The sequence below is a fragment of the Saimiri boliviensis genome, chromosome 12, assembly GCF_048565385.1.
Source record: "Saimiri boliviensis isolate mSaiBol1 chromosome 12, mSaiBol1.pri, whole genome shotgun sequence".
In the NCBI taxonomy this organism is placed as follows: Eukaryota; Metazoa; Chordata; class Mammalia; order Primates; family Cebidae; genus Saimiri; species Saimiri boliviensis.
In genome coordinates, this window is record NC_133460.1 from 12319209 (window position 1) to 12343992 (window position 24784).

The 24784-nt window shown below is 41.2% G+C and overlaps 1 protein-coding gene across 4 annotated transcripts in view; it reads left to right on the top strand.

Annotated features, from left to right (window-relative positions):
- XPO6 (exportin 6) overlaps positions 1–24784 on the top strand; it is a 127582-nt gene that overhangs the window by 64599 nt on the left and 38199 nt on the right. For 2 of the 4 annotated variants that reach the window (XM_074381896.1, XM_074381895.1), the window contains exons 7-10: positions 4234–4326; positions 6444–6897; positions 10213–10339; positions 16733–16842. In XM_074381896.1, the coding sequence (XP_074237997.1) occupies positions 4234–4326; positions 6444–6897; positions 10213–10339; positions 16733–16842 (784 nt within the window). The remainder of the gene's footprint in view (positions 1–4233; positions 4327–6443; positions 6898–10212; positions 10340–16732; positions 16843–24784) is intronic. The other 2 variants (XM_003930224.4, XM_074381897.1) reach the window with 1 other exon arrangement.

Genomic DNA, 24784 nt, shown 5'->3' on the forward strand with positions numbered 1-24784 from the left:
CTAGCGAGTGGAGGCCAGGGTGCTGCTAAACACCCCACGCCACATAGGTGACCAAAGAATGTTCTAGCCCCAGATGCCAGTAGAGCTGAGGTTGAGAAACCCTAAGTTGGTAAATATTCAATTTTGGAAAACACATGAAGTTTCCATAATTAAAAAGCTTTGCATGAAAGTTTATTACAGGGCTGGGTGTGGTGGCCAAGGCCTGTAAATCCCAGCACTTTGAGGGGCTGAGGCGAGAGGATCACTTGAACTTAGGAGTTTGGCAACTTCTGTGTTGCAGACACAGACACAGACACAGACACATACACAGACACAGACACATACACATACACATACACATACACATACACATATACATATAGGCATGGTGGCTCATGCCTGTAGTCCCAGTTACATCGGAGGGTGAGGTGGAAGGATCACTTGAGTCCAGGGGGTTGAGGCTGCAGTGAGCCGTAATTGCACCACTATACTCAAGCCTGGGTGACAGATCAAGACCCTGTCACCAAAAAAAAAAAAAAAAAAATGAAAAATACCCAACCATGTCTTCATTCCTTCTAAGTCAGTAAATGCACCAGAGTTGTCTACATAGCTCTGTGGGGATTAGTGCATATCACTGCCAGGTCACAGGTTTGTAATCAAGCTGTCCTCTTCCATAGAGAACTTGGTAAACCTGTCTTAGGTTTGCATTGGAAATGGCTGCCACATGAAGCAGTATCTGTTTTGTGGTGATTCCTTCTACCTTGATGACAGTGTAATTTTTGAAAAACACTTTTGTCATCCACTAAAATACCTTGACATACTTTAAGTAAAATCATTTTTATGGAGAAACAGCCTTTTAATAGGTTTTTCTCCCCAGCCCCAACCTTTTTAGGCAGACGAGTTGTGATATAGTTCTTAGCAGATGCTGACTTCCATGACCACGATCCTGCTACGTTCTTTCTTTGAGGACAGAAGTAATCACAGGTCATTCATATCCATCTTTTCACCTTTGCATAATCTTGTTCAGTCTTTGTCTACACATATTTGTCTTTCCACGCTTACAGTCATGGTATACATGTGCTATTTTACGTATGATTTTGGACCATACATATTTTTCTGTATTTATTTTCTCTCTTTTTTTTAATACAGAGGAGAACAATTAAGAGTATTTTTCTGTATTTAAATATTAGCTTTCTTATTGCTCATTTTTTCTGGTTGCATAATCTTTCCAGTGAACTTGCTTTTTGGAAGGGAGCACTGGTTTTGAGGCCAGACCCTAGTTTGGTTTCATTTCTACCTCATGCCAGCAGAGGCACTTGGGGAAACACTTGGTCTGTCTGTGCCTTAGTTATTTTAATGGTCTGCAAATATGGGTAACAATACCTGCCTTACAGTTGTGAGTATTAAATAAGACTGTGCATATAGTTTTCAGTGTAGGGTCAAGCAAATAATCACACAGCAGACTGCAGCTGTTACTGCTTTTGCTATAATTATTATTATGAATGTTTTGCTTTTTTCCCTTTTAGCAATCCGTTCTGGAAAGTCTTCTGAGCCACATACCAGGGACAGCTTTTAAATCTACTTTTCCTTTTTTTTTGACTCCTCATAAATCAACTTGATAAGTCCACTTTAAGAATGGAACTTAAACCCCTTGCTAATAAAATCACAAAATCCTCAGTATAATAGCAGGAGGATGTTGAGGCTGAGAAAGGCAAGCCAACTTATTCATGTTCATCCAGCGTTAGTATTGGGCCTCAGCTCTCAATAAGCCTAGGGACCCCTGGAAGTCCTCCGGACCCTTCTGGGGAGTCCCAAAAGCCAGGTTTGTGTTCATAAAAATACTAAGACATTGTTTGTCATTTTTATTCTCATTCTCTCATGAGTATATGAAGAAAAAAGTTAATTCCAGATTCCACATTGCAGTTAACCCATCAGAAATTACTGTTCATCAGATTTTAATCTAATATTATAGAATAGCCACAGTTATTTGAGAAGGTCACTAAAACCCGTTGTCCATCTGTGTGAAGCTGCATTTTCTTTACATCAGTGAAAAAAGTCTTTTGCAAAAGAGTGAAGGCAGAAGCAATTGGTAGAGTCTAGTTGTCTTTTAAACCAGGCACTAAAGATATTTCAAAAATATAAAAACAGTACTACTCCACTTTGGGAGGCCGAGGTGGGTGGATCACCTGAGGTCAGGAGTTTGAGACCAGCCAGACCAATGTGGAGAAACCCCATCTCTACTAAAAATACAAAATTAGCCAGGCATGTTGGTACAGCCATATAATTCCAGTTACTAGGGAGGGAGGTTGAGGCAGGAGAATCACTTGAACCCGGGGGGCGGGGGTTGCGGTGAGCCAAGATTGTGCCATTGCACTCCAGCCTGGGCAACAAGAGCAAAACTCCATCTCAAACAAAACAAAAAACAGTACTGTTCTTCTCAGTAATTATTTTTGGGTAAAATACAGCTTTTTTTTTTTTTTTTTCCCATTTAAATGTTATTTACGGTTACATGATAGCTTTATAATTAAATGAATTAAATATTGAAACATTTCCCAGCTTTAATTTTAATATGGCAAGTATCACTGGAAGTAACCCTCATGAGAGCTTTCTCTTTGGGATGCTTAGTAGTTTTTAAGAGTGAGGACTTCTGAAACCCAAACATTTGAGACCTACTGCTATAAAGTACAAAATAAAATGTAAATATTTTCCCCAATATCTCATATAGAAAGAACATCAAATGATCACTCCAGACATCTCTCCACAGAGATAAGACAGATTAAAAAGACAAAAATGGCATCCAATTTTATAGTTTTTGGTTTTATTAATGAATTTTAGTTTTACTTGAATTTTTTTTTTTTTTTTTGAGACAAGAGTCTCTCTCTGTCACGATCTTGGCTCACTGCAACCTCCGTCTCCTGGGTTCAAGCGATTCTCATGCCTTAACCTCCTGAGTAGCTGGGATTACGGGTGCTTGCCAGCATACCTGGCTAATTTTTTGTATTTTTAGTGGAGACAGGGTTTCACTGTGTTAGCCAGGATGGTCTCAATCGCCTGACCTCGTGATTCGCCCACCTTGACCTCCCAAAATGCTGGGATTACAGGCGTGAGCCACTGTGCCCGGCCCTTTTTTTTTGAGATGGAGTCTCACTCTGTCACCCAGGCTAGAATGCAGTGGCATGATCTCAGCTCACTGCAACCTCCGCCTCCTGGATTCAAGCAATTCTCCTGCCCCAGCTTCCTGAGTAGCTGGTATTACAGGCACGCACCACCGTGCCCAGCTAATATTTGTATTTTAGTAGAGATGGGGTGTCACCATGTTGTCCAGGATGGTGTGGACCTCCTGAGCTGAAGTGATCTGCCCACCTTGGCCTCCCAAAGTGCTGGGATTACAGGTATGAGCTACCACGCCCAGCCAGGATTTACGTAAATTTAACAGAAGGTATTAAACTTAAGGAACTGCTGACCTTGAGGTGCTTGTTCCACAAGAGATACTAATTTCTAAAAGATACCTATAAGGTTAAGAAAAAATTAAGAAAATCAATTTTGTGCGACATATTTTTATTTTATTTATTCCCTCCCCCCCCACCCCCCCACCATGTTTAATTTTAGACCATGTATTTTGGGACTTCTTGATTGAAAAAGACGGGAAAGTTAGCTAGTTCACCCTATTTAAGTCTTAGGTTTCTTTAGTCTTGAGTCTGTATGTAATATGATGCTGGTGCATCCTTTTGCTACAGCCTCTCCATTCCTTAATTCTTCATTTTGGTTTATCTCTATCTGTGTGGTTTCTTTGTGTAGTATCCTCGAGAAGAATTTGTGGAGTTATCTGAGGTTGCGTGTTTGAGAGAATGTCCCCAGGCTGTGAATGTTACTGTAGAGAAATCTGACGGAGATATTTTCTCCTTTGTATTTGTGCTTTTTCTGCCTACACTGCTTCCTCATTTTAAACATTCTTAGTATTGATCACTCTTTATCATTATTTTTTTTATTTTTTATTTTGGAACTGGATAAACCCTTTCATTTTGTAGAGTTATATCTTTATTTCAGGAAAATTTTCTTCTTGTTGTAGTTTTCTTTTTTTTTATAAAGACAGAGTCTTGCTCTGTCACCCAGGCTGGAGTACAGTGGTACAATCATAGCTCACTGCAGCCTTGACATCCCCAGGCTCAAGCGATCCTCCCACTTAAACCTCCTGAGTAGCAGGGACTACAGGGATGCACCACCATGCCTGGCTAATTTTTGTGTTTTTTGTAGAAATGCGGTCTTGCTATGTTGTCCAAGCTGGTTTTGAATTCCTGAGCTCAAGTGATCTGCCTGCCTCAGCCTCCAGAAATGCTGGGATCACAGGTGTGAGCCACTGTATCTGGCCTCTTGTTATAGTTTTAAATATTTTTCTTCTTTATATTTGTCTTCTCTAAAATAATTTTACAGCTTTTTTTTTTCCTGTTTCATTTTGTTTGATTTCCTTTAGTCTAGTGCTTTCAAAAATCAAGCAAGCATAAGAATCACTTGGAGCGCTTTGTAAGAACACAGATTCCTGGACCCCAACCCCTTTAGGCTCTGCTCCAGTAGGGCGTGGGTTGGGGCCTGATGATTTGTATTTCTGACGAGCTCCCTGATTACACTACTGGTACGGCTCCACAGAGTAGCCCCATGGTTCTCCAGTTTTGGGTTTTGGGGCGCCTGTACTCTTAAAACATTCCTGAGGTTCTTAAAATGCTTTGTAAGTTATATCTGTTGATAGAGAAACTGAGAAAATGTACAAATAGTCATTAATTTATTTAAAAATAACTGATGAAAACATTACATATTAACAGATAACATACTTTAATAAAAAATAACTACATTTTTCAAAGCAAACAGAAAAATTCACTGAGAAAAAGTGGTGGTGTTTTACAGTTTTGCAAATCTCTAACATGTGGCTTAGTGAAAGGGAGCTTCTGCATTTTATCTGTTGCAATATCCCATGTGATATAGCCTCTGTAAAGCTCCATTATACACTTGGAGATAATGAAAGTGAAAATGGAAAAGAACATCTTACTATTCCTTTAAAAATAGTTTTGAGTTTGTGGACACCCTTCCCTGTAGTCAACAGCCATTTTAATGTACCTAACATCTATCCGTTGTTTGATAACATGTTCTTGTAAAAACTTACAGTTTTGTGTCTATGTGTTTTAATATGTAAATGGTATGGTGAAACTACCATTCTGTTTTTTACTTTTAATTTAACTGTATCTTTTTAAGGTCTCTCCAAGCTGTTGCCCGTCTGTGCCTTAGTCCTCTGCTTCTGCTCGCTGTGTGATATGATATCTGCCTCTGCATTCCCTATCCTCTCCTGCCAGGGAGGAGGCCAGACTGCCTCCAGCTCTCCCCTTCACGCACCTCTGCCTGTCCCCTCGTGGACCAGTGTGAGGGTTGCGTAGGGAGCATACAAGGAGAATGGTCAGGCGAAAGGATATGTGAATGTTTAATAGGACCCCAGAGTGCCCGGTCCTCGTCAGAATGCCCCTCCTCCTTCAGCGCCTCATGAAGGTTCCTGCGTCCATTGTACTTGACATCCCACGTTCACCAACATTTTTTCAGACTCTTTTTAATTTGCTTTTTCTGATTACTAATGAATTTGAAATCTCTTCATATGCTTTAGAGTTTCTTTCTCTGAAAATTGTCTCTTCATATCAACTGCCTGTTTTTGTACTGGGGTTGTGTTTACTGATGTGCAGCATTTAAAAAATATATTTTTTAAATAAAATATGTTTTAGCTCTTAGTCCCTTTTGGTGTTAGAAATTGTGAATATCTTCCCACAGTCTGTTGTTTGCCTGGTAACTTTCCCTTAATATTTTTCATTGATTAGAAACTCTTAATTGTGACATTATATGCCTCAGTATTTTTTATTAAGGTTTTCATTTTGGTAGTTTAGTGAGTCTTTTTCTCTCGTTTCTTATATTTCAGATGCTTTTATATTTTCTTCTGTTAACTTTAAAGTTTTACCTTTGGTTTAAACCTTTAATTCATTTGGTGTCCAACTCTATATGTGGTGTTAGGGATTTTTATTTGTTTGTTTATTCATGTATCATGCTTTTCAAAAGCAAAGTCATGTTTTGGGGGAGCAGTAGCAAGGAAATAAAAACTTGAGTGGATGTGGGGTTTTGCAGCCAGAGAATAACCCATCTTCTCTTCCCTTATGTCTCCTGGGAAACTGCTGTTCTGCAAATCTCACTACAACTAAATTTAATTCAAAACACTAAAGATTATCTCCAGACCTCCCTCACTAAGAATCATAATCAATTATCTTATTTTTGCTCTACCGTTAAATTTTCCTAATTAGTATTTAACTTTAAGCATATAGATTATATTTTTTGATTTCATAGGTAACCAAACTGATTTTTTTTTTGAAGTAGAATTACTTAAAGTCATTTATAAGAGATTTGATACAGGAGAGCTTAAAAGCCTTTTTTATTTTCAGGTGACTTACTGAGTAACCTGTTGCAGAGTCCTAGTTCAGCCAAACTGTTGAATCAGCCAATTCCCATCCTTGATGTGGAGAGTGAGTATATCTGTTCCCTGGCCTTGGAGTGCCTGGCCCATCTCTTCAGTTGGATTCCTCTGTCTGCGAGCATCACCCCATCCCTCCTTACCACCATATTCCACTTTGCGCGATTTGGCTGTGATGTCCGGGCCAGAAAGATGGCATCAGTTAACGGCAGCAGCCAGAACTGTGTCTCGGGTCAGGAGCGCGGCCGGCTGGGGGTCTTGGCCATGTCCTGCATCAATGAACTCATGTCCAAGAACTGTGTGCCTATGGAATTCGAGGAGTATTTACTGCGTATGTTCCAGCAGACTTTCTACCTCCTGCAGAAAATCACCAAGGATAACAATGCCCACACAGTGAAGAGCAGGCTAGAAGAGCTCGATGAGAGGTAATGAAACCAGGCGTGGAGCCGGTGTGCCCAAAGAAAGGGCCCTGACTGTTTACCATGCTGTGCCGCATGGCATCTGTAATCCTCTTTGATTTCAGAATATGGGGCTCCTGGTGAGGAAGAGAAAGGTAGGTGTGTGCCAGTAAGTCTGAGATTAGCTGGAAGGGCTAGGGTGGTCAAGGGAAGTGACTGAGCTTGAAAAGGGCTTGTGCCTTGTGTAGGTTTGTTGTCTTTTCTCCCCATCCACCTCCTGTCCTCCCTTCTGCTCCTCTTGCCCCCTTTTCCTTACTATTTGCTTGCAGGTCTGAGGTGGTGCAGGGACTGAGACTGCTGCTCCTGCGTAGCCAAGAACAGGAGAAGAGGTCCGTGGAGGTACAGGAGTTATAACCGCCCTTTCTCACTTGGTGTCAGTTTTTACTGCTTGACTTTTCCCAAGTGAACATCCTGCAGGGTATAGGAATGTTGTTGTTATTATGAGTTTTACGCCAATGGCAAGTTTTCATTAAACAATAGGAGGGATGTTAATGTGTGTACAGGTTAATGTAGCACACGCCTGTATTCCTTTGTTACTGTCTTCTCGAGTGGAGCCTACAATGATCTACTTTTTTTTTTTTTAAAGCACTCTAAAAGATGACTCTAACACAGTACTGTGAGGCAGGGTTTCATTATTTATGTCTCTTGCAGATGAGGTCATTTATGTATCTTACAACTTTGGTTAATATGACACTACGGCTGTATGAAAACAAGGGAAGTTGGAAACTTAACGAATAATCAGACGGACTGTTTAGAGACTTTCAAGCAATAAATCATATCGAATTAGTAAATATTTACAGATAATGTGGCAGCAAAAGTTGCTGATATTCTACTCAATTTTCCTTGGATTGTCCTTTGTTATTAAGCTATACAGGATTAAGGTATTTCCTTTTCCTTAGAATAAATAGCAGAATATAAAGTCAAGTGCCTAAAATTAAAAGTTTTAGTGCTTTTTAAATTGGGCAGTTTTAGAAAATTTTTCTGAAATTAAAACACTGGTACATAAGATTATTTTGGCTTGGTTTTTGTAAAACTGTGATGTTTGTTTTGTATAATAACTCAGTCTGATATGATAATATGTTTTTAAAAATTATTTGATGATAGCTTTCTATATGAATTTAAAGGCATCCTTATTCACACTTTTCATATTCTATCTGTAGTTAAGAAAGGATGTATTACCTTCATATGTTTTGAATGATCTGTGTGTCTTATGTCAGTATCTCTTTATATGTTAATTAAAAAATCTAGTTGCTTGTATCAACCATCAAATATCAGTTGTTTTGACTTGAGTCATAATGTAGTTACAGATACTTTGTTGTGACTTCCATTTGGGTGATACAAAAATGTCATCATGGATTGTCTATGTATTGATGTTGTTACATGTAACTTTTGTGCTCTTGGTTTTACATTTTAATCCTGTGCTTCCTATTGCCCTGTGAAAGCTGAGAGGTGCCTGGGAGCAGAAAGGTGACATAAATAATGCTGTGTGCTTGCTTCCTGCCTTTGGGTCCCCTACCACTAATTCTGAACAGCTCAGTCCGTTCTCAGTTGTTTAGGAGCTGCTAACCACATCCTTGGCTTCTCTTTCCCTCTCCTGCCTTTCCCCGTAACTTTCTACTGTTCATTAGCACCTATACCAGAAGGTGGGCAAGGGAAAGAAAATGAGGTGAAATAAAATCTGTAGTTCTAGCTACTGAACAGCCTTGTTTGTATCTAAAAAAAAAATTGGGATACTAAAATAAAATTGAGATTGTTTTGTATTTTGCCCATGGCTTCTCTCTCTCTCTCTGTCTCTCTCTCTGTCTCTCTCTCTTTTTTAAATGGTGGTAGGGAATGGAGTGCACTTTCCTAAAGAAAAGTCAGCTGGCTGGTGACTTTGTCCATATAAAACCATCATGTAGTACATAAGCTAGTAAGGAAAGAGTTCCTACTTGAGTATTGGTAATTGATGACATCAGAGAGAAGTGTTGTTATATGTTACTGTTTCTAAAAACAGTTGATTTTAGTGCCTGTTTTACAAGTACTTGGCCCCATGATCCAAAGAGACAGCCATTCTTTTTATCAAAACAAATTAATACATAATTTTTAAAAAGCTGCAAATAAGCTTGGCCGTAAAGAGGTCAGAAGGCACCTGGCCACCCTCAGGGAGATAGGTCCCAGGAGCAACACGGGACGTTTTATTTCTGGGCCAGTTTTGCTTTTCTGAGTAGTGGTCTTCTCTCCTTTTATTATTTCACTTATCTCTGTTTTAAAAAATAGCTTTTGCAGTGATGAGTTTCAGAATTGCTTTTAGCTATTATTTCATTTTCAGCTAAGGCCTAGTATGTCTTTACCTTTTTGTGTTGGTCTCTGAAATGTGATTTGTGAGGTATAGCCATCTCATTTTCTAATCACCTTTTGGTATTTAGGGGCTTAAAATGACAGTTTCTGAAATGTGAGAGTGATGATGTGCTGTGTATTTAATAACAGAGATCTCTTATCCTTGCAGCTATGACCCACACTCTTCTGTGAAATGATTTTGTGAATACAAATGAGTTGGGGATTCACTGTGAAGTGAAAAGAAAGAGCACTGGATTGGGAGTGGATGATAGTCCCGTTCTGCCATGAGTTGGCTGAGTGACTTTGGGCCGGTCACTTTATCTCTCTGGGCTTCATCTGCAAAATGGAAGCATCAGACTAAAGTCCCTGAGGCTTGCCCAGCTCTAACAGCCTTCCTCCCTTATATCTGAAATCATTTTTAGAGAATTGGGATATGCTATGTTTAATTAGCACCAGGAACGAAAGAGGGGAAAATGGCCATTAGGTTGCAAGCCTGAATACATCTTACCTGGATGCCATGCCCTTTGTAGTCTGGTTTTGTTTTTGTGTCTTTAGCACCATTCATTTTAGTATTTTGGCCTCCTGGAAAGAAAACCAGCCTTGTAGACTTGCCAGATTGAAATGACACAGTGATCTGCCCATTAACTTTTTATCATCATTTCCTTTCACTTTAATTGGGTCACAACACAAATGACTTAGAAAATGTGAGCACACTAGATTATAAGAAGCCTTAGCAGACAGTGTCTGAGGATTAAAGTTGCTTTTCTGCTATGTTTCAGGTGGTTAATGGAATGAAGGGTTGCCTGTCCTGTAGGTAATTGTTGCAGGCCTTTATATTTTTGAAAGAAAATATATTACAAATTTGTATAGTTCTGTACTGAAAGAACTTTGGATTGAATTTAAGTTCTCTTCTAAGGAAGTAGCTGGTTTTCTTATCATTCCCTTTTGTCTTGTCTCATTTAGCTATATTGAGAAGTTTACCGACTTTCTTCGGCTCTTTGTGAGTGTTCATCTAAGAAGAATTGAGTCTTACTCCCAGTTCCCTGTGGTGGAGTTTTTGACACTTTTGTTCAAGTACACATTTCATCAGGTAAAGCACCAAAGCCATCCTTCCCTTCCAGAGAAAAGGTTTACCTTGTTACTCTCAGAAGAAAGAGCTTTTCTTTCAACTTGATTTTCCAAACATTAACATAGTGCTTATTCAGTGAAGAGTCACCGGTTTAATGCTCCTGACATCAGTGTGAAGTAGGTACTATTACCATTGTCCTCTCTGTTCTGCAGATAAAGAGACTGAGGCACAACGATTAACTTGTTTAGAGTCAGACAGTGTATTAAGTGGTGGAACCGGGATCTGAACCCAGAGTTGGGGCTCTTGACCACTATTACGTGAGCAAAGCAAAAGGCAGGAAAAGTCTGAAATCAAGGCCTTCAGTTTTGTGCTGTAACTATCACTGAAGCTTCCCTCAAGAAGATTGTATATAATGAAGCTCTGGAGAGTTAAGTTTTGGTAGTGTCCAGTTTTTTCTCCCCTTCAGCAAATGTTTTTTGAGCTCCTATTGTACTCCAGGAGCTAGACATATAACCTTCACAAACAAAGTCTTTGCCTGAATTGAGTTTACATTCTAGTGACTCAGTATTTTTATATATACACTTATATATAAAAATATATAAAATTATAGATGTGGCTTTATTGAGGTATAATTTTATATACGATAAAATTTCCTCATTGTAATTGTATAATTCAGTGATGTGCAGTGAATTCCTAAGAGCTGTCCAAGCAGCACCACAGTACAATTTTAGATATTTCGGTCACACCCTGAGCCTGTTAGTGTGTGTTTTTATTTTTTATTTTAGTTTTTAAAGTTTTTGGTAGAGACCAGGTCTTGCTATGTTGACCAGGCTGATTTTGAACACCTGGCCTCAAGCAAGCCTCCTGCCTGGGCCTCCTAAAATGCTGGGAATACAGGTGGGAGCTACCGTGCCCAGCCGTGTGTTAATAAGCTTTTTATTGAACTATGACACACGTACAGAAAAGTGCATAAATCTTATGGGTAGTTAGATGAATTTTCCCCAGATCGACATATGCATGTAACCATCACCTAAGTCAGGACATAGAATGTTGCCAGCACCCAGGAAATCTCCTCATGTCCTTTCCACTCACTTCCCTTCCTTTCTCCCCAGAAGTAACCCAGTCCTGATCTTACACCACAGATGACTTTCGCCTGTTTTAGAGCTTCTCAGAACGAAAGCACGTAGTGTCTGTTTTATCTGTTTTCTGTTGGACCTTGTGTTGGTGAGCCTCGCTGGCGTTGTGTGTGGCCGTAGTGTGTTGATTGCCAATGCTGCTGTAAGTTGTTGTCTGTAAGTCTACTTCCTTGCTGATTGGCTGCTTCCAGTGCCTGCTGATCTTGCAGTGAACATTCTTGTACATGCTTTTGGATGTACACAGATAGCTCTTTTTGTTGGTATGTACCAGGGATGAAACTAATGGGGTTACTGAGGACATTTGATTTTACAAGTGGCCTTTTTAAAAAACAAAAACAAAAACAAAAACTACCAGTGTTGTAGCTTAATGTGGCTAGAGGAGAGGAAAGGGCCTAGGCTAGGAGGGTTGGAGCAGGGGTTTGGTGTGAAAGCTGACCTTTCTCAAGGAAGATCTTGGCACATGAAAATAGAAGAGAACCAAGGGATCAGGATGAGTCAGTCCTGGGAGCAGGGGAGGGAGGGCCGAAACTTGAAGAAGCTCAGCGGTGTCAGGTAGAGGGGCAAGGGTGTGCAGGGCATGAGGAGCGCTGCGCCGAGCTCTCCAGTCCTCGGGAGTGTAGGAGGATGAGGATGTAGGGGAGAAGCATCAGAGGTGGGACAGTTTTGAGACATCCAGAGGAGTTTTAAAGGAGACCATGGAAAAGGAGGGTTTGAGAGAACATTGAGTGAGTGTTAAGTAGTGTAGCAGAAATGAGAGAGCTGAGGAGCCAGTTTGAGGTCAGAAACGGGAGTCTTGCTTAGGGGAGATGGAAGGACAATGTCTTAACATGTTTTTTACTCTCTGTGTAGTGGGGCCTTCTAGTGTAGAGAGCATAGAAGAAAGAGTGTTTTAAAGTAGTTCTGTCTTATGCCTGCTTCTTTGGATTTGGACCCAAAAGTTTTGTGTTTGAAAAGTTTTGTGTTTGAGGTCTGCTTATCTCTATTAGGCCTATGTCCTTGGAGAAATCTTAAAGTTCTTTAGATTTCAGTTTCCCTACCTAAGAAGATAGACTGCAATGGGCATCTTCAGGTCTTTCCCCTTGTTAATTTTTTGATTCTTTCACTAGACTCCTATGTGTTATTGAATTGAAAATGGTGGTTTTATATATTTATATATTGGGAAAGTAATTGGGGAAAAGCATACTCATGAAGCAAACCACAAGCTTCTTTCTTCCTCTCTGTACCTGGAATCGTCAGATGAGCTCCTTTCTGCCCTCCTGGTCTCTTGCATGAGGATCTGCCTTTCTGAGTGCATGCTGACCACCTGTGGGAGTAGGTGTGTCCTTGAGGTCCAGACAGAATCAGATTCTGAGCATTAGACAGAGGGACAGGAGCCTGAAAGGTGCACCGTCCCAGCTTACTGTGGGTAAACCAGGGCAGACAGCCCTTTGCTGGGGAGGTAGAGTGGCGAAAAGGTGGCAAGGTGCACTCTAGGAGCAAGGCCTGCTCGTACGGGAGGTCTTTGGAATCAGATTTAGGAATAAGTAGTTAAGTGATCCCAAGAGAGAGCTTTAAGTTCTCATCGGTTCAGTAACAAGTATGCTCTTACTCTATCACAGCTTTATTATCTGTGAGGTGGGAAAATAGGTCTTTCTCTCGTCTAGAGGGTTATGAGTATACTTACTTAATACTTTTGCCTTTTGTTTTTAACATTCACGAGTTTTAGTATAGTCATGCATCGCATCCCTTAATTGACAGGGATGTCTTCTGATGAATGTGTTGTTAGGTGATGTCATAATTGTGTGGACGTTATAGAGTGCACTTACACAAGCTGAGATCGGAGAGCCTACCGCACACATAGGCCGCAAACCTGTACGGTGTATTACTGCGTAGAGTACTACGCTACTACGCTACTGTGTTGAGTACTGTAGGCAGCTGTAACACAATGGTAGGTATTTGTATCTAAACATAGAAAAGGTAGAATAAAAATACAATGTTATCTTATTGGGCCACTGTCATGCATGCAGTCTGTTGTTGATCAAAATGTCATTATATGATACATCACTGTACTGATAAACATAATTCCGAAGAACAGTAATAAGACAGAAGATGCTGCTAATATCTTTTTTTAACCATTTCTCCTTTTCTGTTTCTTTTCCTGCATTTTTCTCTAACCTAAGCACCCTGCCACCATCGCCTCCAGCTAGCAGTGCTCAGCAGGTGTCTGCTGCCTCCTGCCTCACCTTGCTTACTGAGCCTCGTGGCTGGCTGTAAGCCTATATCTCTCTGTCTCAATGCTTCTAAGCTTCGTGCACCCTCATTACTTCCTTCTTGTTTATGTGTTTTTCATTTTGTCCCTTTTTCCTGAAACCCTGCCTGAGATGGTATATCCTGAGGGGAAGGGTGGCGTGATCTCAGCTCACTGCAACCTCCACCTTCTGGGATCTCAGCTCACTGCAACCTCTGCTTCCTGGGTTCAAGCGATCCTCCTGCCTCAGCCTCCTGAGTAGCTGGGATGATAGGCACTCGCCACCATGCCTGGCTAATGCTTTGTATTATTTGTAGAGATGGGGTTTTACCATGATGACCAGGCTGGTCTCAAACTCCTGACCTTACGTGATCCACTTGCCTCGGCCTCCCGAAGTGCTGGGATTATAGGCGTGAATCACTGTGCCTGGCCGAGGTCCACTTCCTATTTCTGATTTTGTTCCTTAATTGTCTTGTTACCTTGGGCAAGACATGACTTGACTTCTGAGCCTTGGTTTCTTTATCTGTAAAAGGGGAAGAAGCAAAATATTTGTCCACTTTCCAAGACTCTTGTGAAGATCACATAGAACAAGGCAAATGAAAACTAAACAGTGTAAACCACTTGGAAGATAAGAGTGACATCATTAGTTTCTTAAAGAAAACTGCCTGGATTTTCAGACATCGGTTAGCCCCAGAATCTGAAAAGTAAATTGGAGTCTGGGTTCATTTTAAGAATGGGTCTGTGAAGGTTTTGAAAAGTTAGGTGATTTCAAAAGTGGAGCCAGCCCATCATCTTTATGACTGAATGAACCATGTCTACACAACTATCAGAGGTCAGGTTATGGGCAGCGCACAAGCCCTCACAGTGGAGCCTGCAGGAATGGATGTGAAAGGTGGTGTTTCAAGTTATACAGGGGGTGTCTGCTCACCTTTTTCCCCAGCCTTGAGCCATACAGCAAATCCTCAGTTCATATGCATGAAGTCGACATGTATAAGTATAAAGTACTTTGATGGAGCCATAATGCTTGGATTTGTGTTGTAGCCTTTCTCAAAGGCACTTTCATGTGCATCTGAGGAGCTGTGCTCTTTTGAGGGGGTGGTGGATATTTTTAAACCAAGGAGGGACAACCTTGGTCACTGACTTGAGGGAAGCTCAGCAAATCGAAGCCAGGACGAGAGTGTGTCCCTTGGATGGGCAAGTCTAGTTGCTTGTCTGAGGAATACTCGTATCATTTTCTTTTTCTTTTTTGAGACAGGGTCTTGCTCTGTCACCCAGGCTGGAGTGCAGTGGTGTGATCACAGCTTACTGCAACCTCCACCTCCTGGGTTCAAGCGATTCTCCTGCCTCAGCCTCCCGAGTAGTTGGGATCACAAGTGTGCGTTGCCATGCCTGGCTGATTTTTGTATTTTTTGTAGAGATAGGGTTTATGCCACGTCGGCCAGGCTGGTCTCGAGATCCACCTGCCTTGGCCTCCCAAAGTGCTAGGATTAGAGGCGTGAGCCACTGTGTCTGGTGGCCATATCATTTCCATGTGGCTTCTTCTTTGTTTTTCCTGGTTATTCTCCTGGTTCACTTCATGTCATGGACACTCCTGATATTGCCAAGTATGAGGTAGAGACGGGACTTGGTCATTTTGTTTTCTGAAATTGAACCTGTCTAGTTCCAGAGCTACCTTTTGGGTTGTGAAGTTGGAGTTTGCCTGGCTTTTTAAGTCTGTCCCTTCTTCCCTCCCTCCCTCCCTCCCTCCCTCCCTCCCTCCCTCCTTCCTTTCCTTTCTTTCTTTTCAAAAATATATTTCAATTTTTTTATAAAATGTAGACACCAGCTCTCACTATATTGACTGGGGTGGTCTTGAACTCCTGGCCTCAAGCAGTCCACTCGCCTTGGGCTCTCATAGTGCTGGAATTATGGGCGTGAGCCACCGTGTCCAGCCAAGTTACACTTATTTTGTCTCAGACTGGCTTAGGTACAGAACTCTCACTGGACACCACTACCCAGTGTTCGTTATTTCTTGGGCACCTCGATACAGACCCTTGTGAAAATATGCCCTAGTATGCAAATATTAACTAAGTATACTCATATAAATGTCTAGATTTCCATGTGGATCAGAAATGGAAAGAAACTAATCCAAGAAGGTGATGGTATTTATTTTCTTATTTGATTTTGTCACCAAATATGTGGTCCAGTGAGGCAGCCACTAGCAAAACCAAAGGAATCTTGCAGGTAGTGAGCATCTGAATAGAGATATCAGGGTGGGGCCACAAGGTGAACGTGAATGCATGTAGGAAGGACTTAGCTGTTGGAGATTGTGGTGTTGCCTGGATTTTGCATGAACTAGAATGTTAAAGGCCTTGAGAAAGTTAACTAGTACAGTGGTCTTCATTGTATTACTAGGATCCCACAAAGACTTTTCACTTTGTTCCTCCACATTAGCACTTGGTTAGAGGTTGCTGTTAGCCAGTTTGACATCCCTGCTTTAGCAAATGGGATCATGCCCTGAGGGTCAGACTTAATGAGCTCATTTTCAGTCTGTTCTATAGGGAGACTGCAAGTGTTAACTTTCCTTGCATTCCAGTGTGTGAACCTGTCACCTTTGGAGCCACTGAAACTAAATTTTGGTTTTGTAATGGTTTGTAGTGGAAAGAGCATTGGCTGGGGGTAAAGGGACCTGCTTTTACCTCTGATCTTGAACAACTTATATCTCTGGATCTCAATTTCTTTCTCTCGAAAATAGATTTAAACTAGATGATATGTAAGAACCCTCTCCACCCATCTCAGATTTTAAGATAGGTTTTTCCTTGACTTATTTTACAACTCAGGTTGTCCCGGATAGTGTCTTGCTCATGATGTGTTCCATGGTACCCTTGTCTTGTTAGGTTCAGGAGGGCCCAATGATATAGACAGACTAAAAGCCACCAGTTTTGGTTACTGGGAAACTGGGGAATCTCGGCTTATGGTTTTATCATTCTGCTGGAATTAAACGCTGACTTGTGTTTCTAAGGAATAGTAGCATTAAATAATTTCATTGTCTGGATTTTTTTTGTACTATAGCCTACTCATGAAGGTTACTTCTCTTGTTTGGATATCTGGACGCTCTTTTTGGACTATCTGACAAGTAAAATTAAAAGTCGTCTTGGAGACAAGGAAGCAGTTCTCAACAGGTAAACTCCTCAAACACTGATAACTAGATGTGATCATTTCGGCAGTTACTCTAGTGGCCTAAGGGACAGCCATGCATCTGGACCTTTTCAGTGAAGCCGAGTCGTGTAAAATGTTAGGATAGGAAGGCCATTGAGCATTTCCTTTTTGTCTCTTTTAAGCATTTTATTAAGACTTTAAAAAAAATTTAGAAGGCATATATATTATTAATTTTTTACATTTTAGTGCTTTTGTGTTAATGTTCTTAATTTTTAAAAATAGCCCTTATTTTAGAGATACAGACTATTTATTGGATAAAATGATCTGACATCTGGGATTTGCTTAAATAACCCAGTGCGGGTAGAAGGGAAGTGGGTTGGTGTAGAGAAGAAACAGGTGGCCCATGTGTTGGTGATTGAAGTCAGAGTTAGTTGATAGGAACTTGGGGTTCATTATGTTCTTGCTCTATTTGCATGGGTTTGGAAATTTCCTAAATAAATTAATAAATACCTGGCATGAAAAAAGTGTTCATTTTTAAAGCTAGGAAAAGATACAGAAAAATGTAAGGAAGATAAGTTGTTCATAATCCCACACTTTAGAGATAATTGCTCTTGCACTTTTTATTGTATTTTTAAAAAACAGAGAATGGGGAATGGTTTGTTTTTTCCTCCTTCCGTTTCTCAAACCCATTTTTCTTGCTTGCAGGAAGAGAGTATATTTCCTGTACGATATGTTCTTTGTGCCACAGGGTGGGGAGAAGAGGACGGGAAGGTGGAGATTCAGCATGCCAGGAAGATAATGGCAGCATCCATGTCTGGGGAAAGTAAAAACAGCAGCTTTTCTTAGCAGAAACATGCCCGTCATATTCCCCGTAGGTGACTGCATTCCAGTCACACAGTGAGCAGGCAGTGATGAAGGAGGCAAAGAAGCTATATTTTACATTGTAGGATCAGGGTAGTTACCCAATAAACTAACCCTGATTCGTGTAAATCATATATTTATGCTATGAGATTACAAACTAGGTGACCTAGCCCTAGGTACTTTATCATACTTAAGAGAGTGCCAGCAGATTTTACTCGGTTATAGCTCCTGCTTCTTTGCACAGTATTCATAAGAGCAGTTTCAGCTTAGGTGGCCATTATGTTGTAAAACTTGCGCAGTGCATGAGGGAGGTTCTGTCGAGTGGAAACCATGACTGGGGATCTCACAGACTTATGTTTGGATCCTGGATTTGTAGTTCCTACTTAGGGTTACTTGGGTAAGGTACTTAGCCTGTGAAGCTTCTGTTTCCTCATTTGTAAAATGGGGGTGAAGATAATAGTTGTTGAGACATTAATTGAAATAATGAACTAACATATTTAGAATGCTTGGCACCCTGTTAAGTGTTTGGTTGGTGGTGGTGGTAGTGAATACTCCTTCCCCAGAAATGTACCAAATGGTGGGAGGTGGAGGGGAGAGACCACTGCAGAGGAAAGGTTGGACTGGAACTCCAAAGGCTTTTCCATTGCTGAAGTTGTATGAGTTTTAAAAATTTTAAATAGGACCTAAGTGTAGTAGTGTGCGCCTATAGTCCCAGTTACATGGGAGGCTGAGACAGGAGAATCACTTGAGCCCAGAAGCTCGAAACTGCTGTGTGCAGTAATCACGCTGTGGCTGGCTACTGCTCTCCAGCCTGAGAACATAGTGAGACTCTTGTGTCTGTTGGTACTAGTCACTGGTACCATTTGTCGAACTCTCTCTATTGAAAATTAAAATAAGCCGGGCGCGGTGGCTCAAGCCTGTAATCCCAGCACTTTGGGAGGCCGAGGCGGGTGGATCATGAGGTCAAGAGATCGAGACCATCCTTGTCAACATGGTGAAACCCCGTCTCTACTAAAAATACAAAAAATTAGCCGGGCATGGTGGCACGTGCCTGTAATCCCAGCTACTCAGGAGGCTGAGGCAGCAGAATTGCCTGAACCCAGGAGGCGGAGGTTGCGGTGAGCCGAGATCGCGCCATTGCACTCCAGCCTGGGTAACAAGAGCGGAACTCTGTCTCAAAAAAAAAAAAAAATAAAATAAAATAAAATAAAATAAATAAATATGCACATATTCTGTTGAGAATTTTATTTTCCAAGTTAAAACATTTGTTCTTTTGTTCCCAAACGTGGTTTTTGTTGTGCGACCCGCAGAGACCCTTCCCAAAGCAAATGAGAGCGAGGAGTTGTTAAGCCGAGTCCAGGTTTATTGGGGTTTGCGGGCAACTCGAGCGGGAGAGGGAAGAGCTGCACCCAGCAGCTGCCTGAGAGGGTTTTTATAGGGGCGGCGGCCTGTTTAGGCAAGGTGTTGTGAAGTGATTGGTGGCGGTTGGGCATGGGCGAAGGGGGAGTATTGTGGAGTGCAGGGATTGGCTTAGCTTTGGCGGACTAAGGTGGGGAGTACAGGTGAGGTGTTATGGAGTGATTGGTGGAGGTTAAACAAAGAAGAAGGAAGAGCCATGTGGCAAGAGGGGATGGGCTCCGGAGGCGGTCCGCTGGATGTGGGTCCCGGGCATGGGGAATGGGCCCTTTCTACCTAACATTTGTGATTGTGGAATAAGTTCCAGGTTGCTATGGTGTCAGGTCACATGTGATTATAGGTCATACGTTCATATATCAGAAATCGTATTACGTAACAGGAGGTCCTGTTTTTGGTGAAGTTGCCAACTTTAAGTAATTGGGTTTTTGAATGAGATTCTTGAAGAAAAAGTTACTTTTGCCAAAATATCTTTCTTGCATGCTAAATAATTATATCTTTTTGGTTCTGGAATGTGCCTAATTTTTCTGTATTTAGTGGTAGATATTTCTTCATATCTCACAAGCTTGTTGAGAGAATAAACTGAGGAAATGATTAATTTAAAATACTTTTTAAAAAACTACAAATGAGAGATGTGAGGAATATGGTCTGTTGAGAAAATATATACTAGCAGATTATTAGTATTAAACACACTCTTCTGCAGATCATTATACTAATAGAAGGAGCAGTGGTATAGAGAATTTAAATTCCTTTTTTTGCTTTAGGCCAGCTGTGTTACTTTTGGTCAAGTTATATGCTGATCACATTTCCTCTTGCAAAGTGGACATACTGAGTACCTCTCTTGCAGGATGGTTAGGATTCAAGGAAATCGTATGTGGAATACCTGGCACAGCATCTGGATGTATCAGGCGCTCAGTATATGGTCACAGTGACTGTGGTGGTGACTGTGGAGTTAGGTGGCATGACCCTGGACAGTCTAAAGGCCTCTAGCCCACCTGCAGATGTTTACCTGCCTGCCCGGGCATCTGTTATCTAATGGCACAGTTGTCAGTCATTCCGGCTGACCACTTTAAACACTAGGAATTTTTCTCATTGATCATGTGATTGTCATCGTAAGTGAGGTTTTCTAATTTTTCATGATTTATTCTTTTTGAAACATAACACTTACATATAATGCTTTTATGCCTTTGAAAAATAAAACATGGCCAAGGGCTGTGGCTCATTCCTGTAATCCCCAGCACTTTGCGAGGCTGAGGCATGAGGATGACTTGAGGGCAGGAGCTGGAGACCAGCCTGGCCAACATAATGAGACCCTGTCTCTACAAAAACTTAAAAAACAAATTAGCCAGACATGGTGGTATGCACCTGTGGTTCCAGCTCCTTGTGGGAACCAAGGTGGGAGGATCACTTGAGACCAGCCTGAGCAACATAGCAAGACTCTGTCTCTACAGAAAATAGAAAAAAATTAGTCACGTGTGGTGGTGCATGCCTGTAGTCCCGGCTACTTGGGAGGCTGAAGTAGGAGGACTGTTTGAGCCTAGAAGTTGGAAGCCACAGTGAGCTACGGTTATGCCCTTGCACTCCAACCTGGGCGACAGAGCAAGACCCTGTCTCTAAAATAAAATAAAACGACAACAACAACAACAGAAAACCCTCAAAGCTCCTCTGGTTTATGCTGTGAAGTAGTAACAGCCATCTGGGGAACTGCTGATCCTATCACATACCCGCTAGTGGTCTAGGACAGTAGACTACAAAGAACATGTGCTAGTCCACTGGGCTGCACAAAGAAAATATTTGAACTTCAGCTTATGATTTTTTTCTGTAACCCTTACATTATACATTTATACAATTGTGTGCTCAAAAGCGTTTAGATGAAAAGTTTTCACCACTCCAAGCTATGAGAGACCCTAATACATCAGAGATGTGCTGTTTTGTAGGAGTTGCTGCTGAAGAACACTGGCTTCTGTGGTTACCACATTTATGTTAATTAAGAGCATGAACATGTTATCCAGTGTTTGTCAACTGGTGAAATATGCGAGAGAGAAGTTGGGATATTCTGGAATCATATTTCAGAAGCAATTGATCTTGCAGGAAGTAGTCAAAAATATTTTCTTGGTGTCTTAAATGGGAAATGTAGGTGTGGTTAAGTCAGAAAGACAGCACTCATTTCCTGTCCCTTGTGGTTTAAAGGTTTTGCATCATTCATCACAACAAAGTGGTAACCATTGTAGGCCACAAATTTAGAAGCACAAATATACATAGATTTATTTTTGGTTCTAGAAGCTTGGAAATTGGAGCTCTCTGCATGTCCCCTTGGCTGGTCAGGAGTTTACTGTGGGGACTTGAGAGAGCCTGAGCCCCAGTGCCAGTGGGGTAAATGTTCTGTAGCTCACCCTGCAGAGCAGAATGGCTGATGGGGTAGGTCGTCCTGATCTGCATTTTGAGGTGGTGGCATGGAAAGGCTGGAGTTTCCTTTCCCTTTCCTCGTTGTGCTTTTGGATGATTGTGCCTTCCTCACAAGTTGTTGAGAAAGTGGGATGAATTGATGCATGTAAAGCACCTTGGTTGACAGTGGGTGCTCAGTAAATAAGCACTGGTTCACCTCCCCTTTCTCTCTCACTTCCGTCTCTTTGTGCTTGTCAATGTGAAGGGAGTCACCTGTGCAGAAACTTATTTTTACAGGAAGATGAAGAAACCTGAGTGTGTGAAGCAACCTAAAGTCATTGTGTCATGTTCTGTGAGCCTCTTTGTGACTAGATTTCTGGCAAGTGCTGGCCACAAACCAGCGTAGGGATTCCGGTGACATTAGATTGGACTGTAAACAAATGTGAGTGAGCGTGAGAAAAGCTGCTCCTCGCTTTTTGGAGTGGGTTAACCTGCCTAATGAAGAGGAAGAGCCACTGTTAACATGACATTGTGGTGCAATAAAAGGAGTGAACTAGGCTTAGATCAGAGCTCTAGCAGCTTTCTAGTTCCTGCTCTTGACTGCCCCACAGGGCAAGTGAATAGAGTTTCAGTTGCTTTATTGAGCTGAAAAAGCTATCCAGGAATCTGCTTCAATCCTTTGTATTTACTTGAATTGGAATTTTGTCTGTTTATCACCTGTGTGTTTTTTATTCATTTATTTGTTCATTTGTTCTTTATTCATATATATTTTATTGAGCACCTACTTTGTAGTTGCCTTAACATGTATAATTTTATTTAACTCTCAGAACTTGAGGCCTATAGTCTTATCTCTGTGGTGTATATAAGCATTTAATTTTGTAAATTTCCTTCTAAGCCCTGCTTTAGCTTTATCCTTCAAATTTTAATGTTACATTTTAATTTTTATTTGATTAAAATATTTTCTAATTTCTTTGGAGATTTCCTCTGTTTAGTTTCCAAATATTTGGGGATTTTCCATATACCGGTTTGTTATGTTTTCTAATTTAATTTGTACATGTTTTTATTTTTTAAATTTAAGATGGAGTCTAGCTCTATTGCCCAGACTGGAGTGCAATGGCATGATTTTGGTTCACTGCAACCTCCATCTCCTGGGGTCAAATGATTCTCCTGCCTCAGCCTCCCAAGTAGCTGGTAGTATAGATGGCTGCCACCACCCCTGGCTAATTTTTGTATTTTTGGTAGAGAGGGGGTTTTCCACCCTGTTGGCCAGGGGTCTGGAGCTCAGGTAATCTGCCTGCCTCAGCCTCCCAAAGTGCTGGGATTAGAGGCGTGAGCCACCATGCCCCAGCCTGTACATGTCATCTTTATCCTACTTGTTCTATCAGTTACGGAGAGAAGGGTGAATTCTCCAAAAATAATTTTGGATTTGTTTGTCTTCTTTTAAGTTGATCAGTTTTGCTTCATTTATTTTGAGACTCCGTTAGTTGCATACACATTTAGTTTTCCTTTCCAGTGTATCTATTGAATGTTGGACCACATTTCTTTTTGTGGGTTTTCTTGGTGGTTGCTCTGGGTATTACAGTATGTATACTTAACTTTTCACAGTCACATTTGACCACAAAGGTGATACGGAAACCTCACCACCATATAGATTAGAGTCCTTTAGCCTCTATTCTTTATATTGAGGTTTTACGTATACATACTTGGAAAACCCCACCAGACACGTACCCATCATTCATATTTTAGAGATGTTAAGAAGAAGGAAGTAGTCTATTAGATTTATGCAGACTTTTGCCATTTCTTTTGCTTTTCCAGGTTTCTTTCTCAGATTGTTTACCTTCTCTGTTAGTTAGCTTGGGCCACTGTAACAAAATACTACAGGCTGGCCTTAAACCACGGAAATTAATTTTCTCTTAGTTTTGGAGTCTAGAAGTTCCACATCAAGGTGCTGGCAGATTCTGTTTTTGTGAGCTGTCTTGGTGGCTGGCAGACACTGCCTTTTCTCTGAGTGCTCACGTGACCTTTCTTTTGTGCACGTGAGGAAAGGGAGGGAGAGAACCCTTGTGTCTCTTTGTCTTCTCAGAAGGGCAATAGTCCTATTGGATTAAGGCCCTACTCTTTGACCTCATGTAATTTTATTACCTTTTAATAGTCCCTGTCTTCAAATTCAGTCACATTGAGGGATAGGTTTCAACATATGAGTGAGTGGTTTTTGGGGAAGAGTCACACAATCCAGACCATAGAGGAACCTCATGGAGCACTGTTATTATGGCTTCTTTAGAGTCATGGATAATTCCAGCACCTCTGTCATCTGGAGGTTGGCATCTGTTGATTGTCTTTTCCTTGAGATTTAGGGTCTTTTTCGTGTAGCAAGTACTTTTTTGGATCCTTTTACCTATTTGTTCTACTGTTAGGCATGGCTTCCCTCTCCATCACCACCTTATGGTCAGAGATGGATGCTGGATGATGCTACAGACATCACAGCCATGATTCAGGCAGCAGGAATGAGATATGGGATAGGTTGGGCAAAAGAAGCTTTCTTTGAAGTCCCACCCAGTAGCTTCTTTTAGTCTGTCCTTGACCACCCCCATCTGCAGGGGAGATACAGTCTTTGAGTTGGCCCCAGTGCCCAGTGTTCTCTTCCTAAGGAAGGAGAGTAGGTATTGGCAGGCAACCAGAGTGTCTGCCACAGCCATAAACTTTCTCCACCTCCCCCATGACACTTTGGGAGATCAATGATCTATGTGTATGTTAGCCTGGTTCCTGCTTGGGTTTAATTTTCTAAGTGATACGGTTTTTTTTGAAGCAGAGTTGCCAATTGCCAGTTAAGATTTTAGGTCTAATTTAGGGTTACATTTGCATACAAAGTCTCTAAATTTTCTTTTAGCACAGCCAGACAATTTATAGATGACAGAATTCATCTGTCCTCTGGTCTGAAGTAGATTTTCTTTCCTAGCAGAATTGTGAAAATATTTTGGTCTGTCACAGCAATTTATAGCATGGAACTTCTGTAACTTTAGAAATGTGTGTCGTGAACAAAGGCAAAAACATAAACTTTAGGCCTAAATGTTTGATCTTACCTTTCTGTGAAGTGGGATTTTGATTTTATTGGGTGAATTTTCCCACACATGTCGCTGATTTTATTAGTGACTTTTTCCTGCCGTCATTCTTTCGTGGGTCCTGTTCCATTGCCAGTCTACTTCAGGGCTGGTGTGTGTTAGGTTGTTAGTTGTTTGCTCGCAGTGGGGGAGTCATTGCTGGATATGGGAAAGTAGGGAGTATCTCTGTCTCTAGTTAAGAAATAAG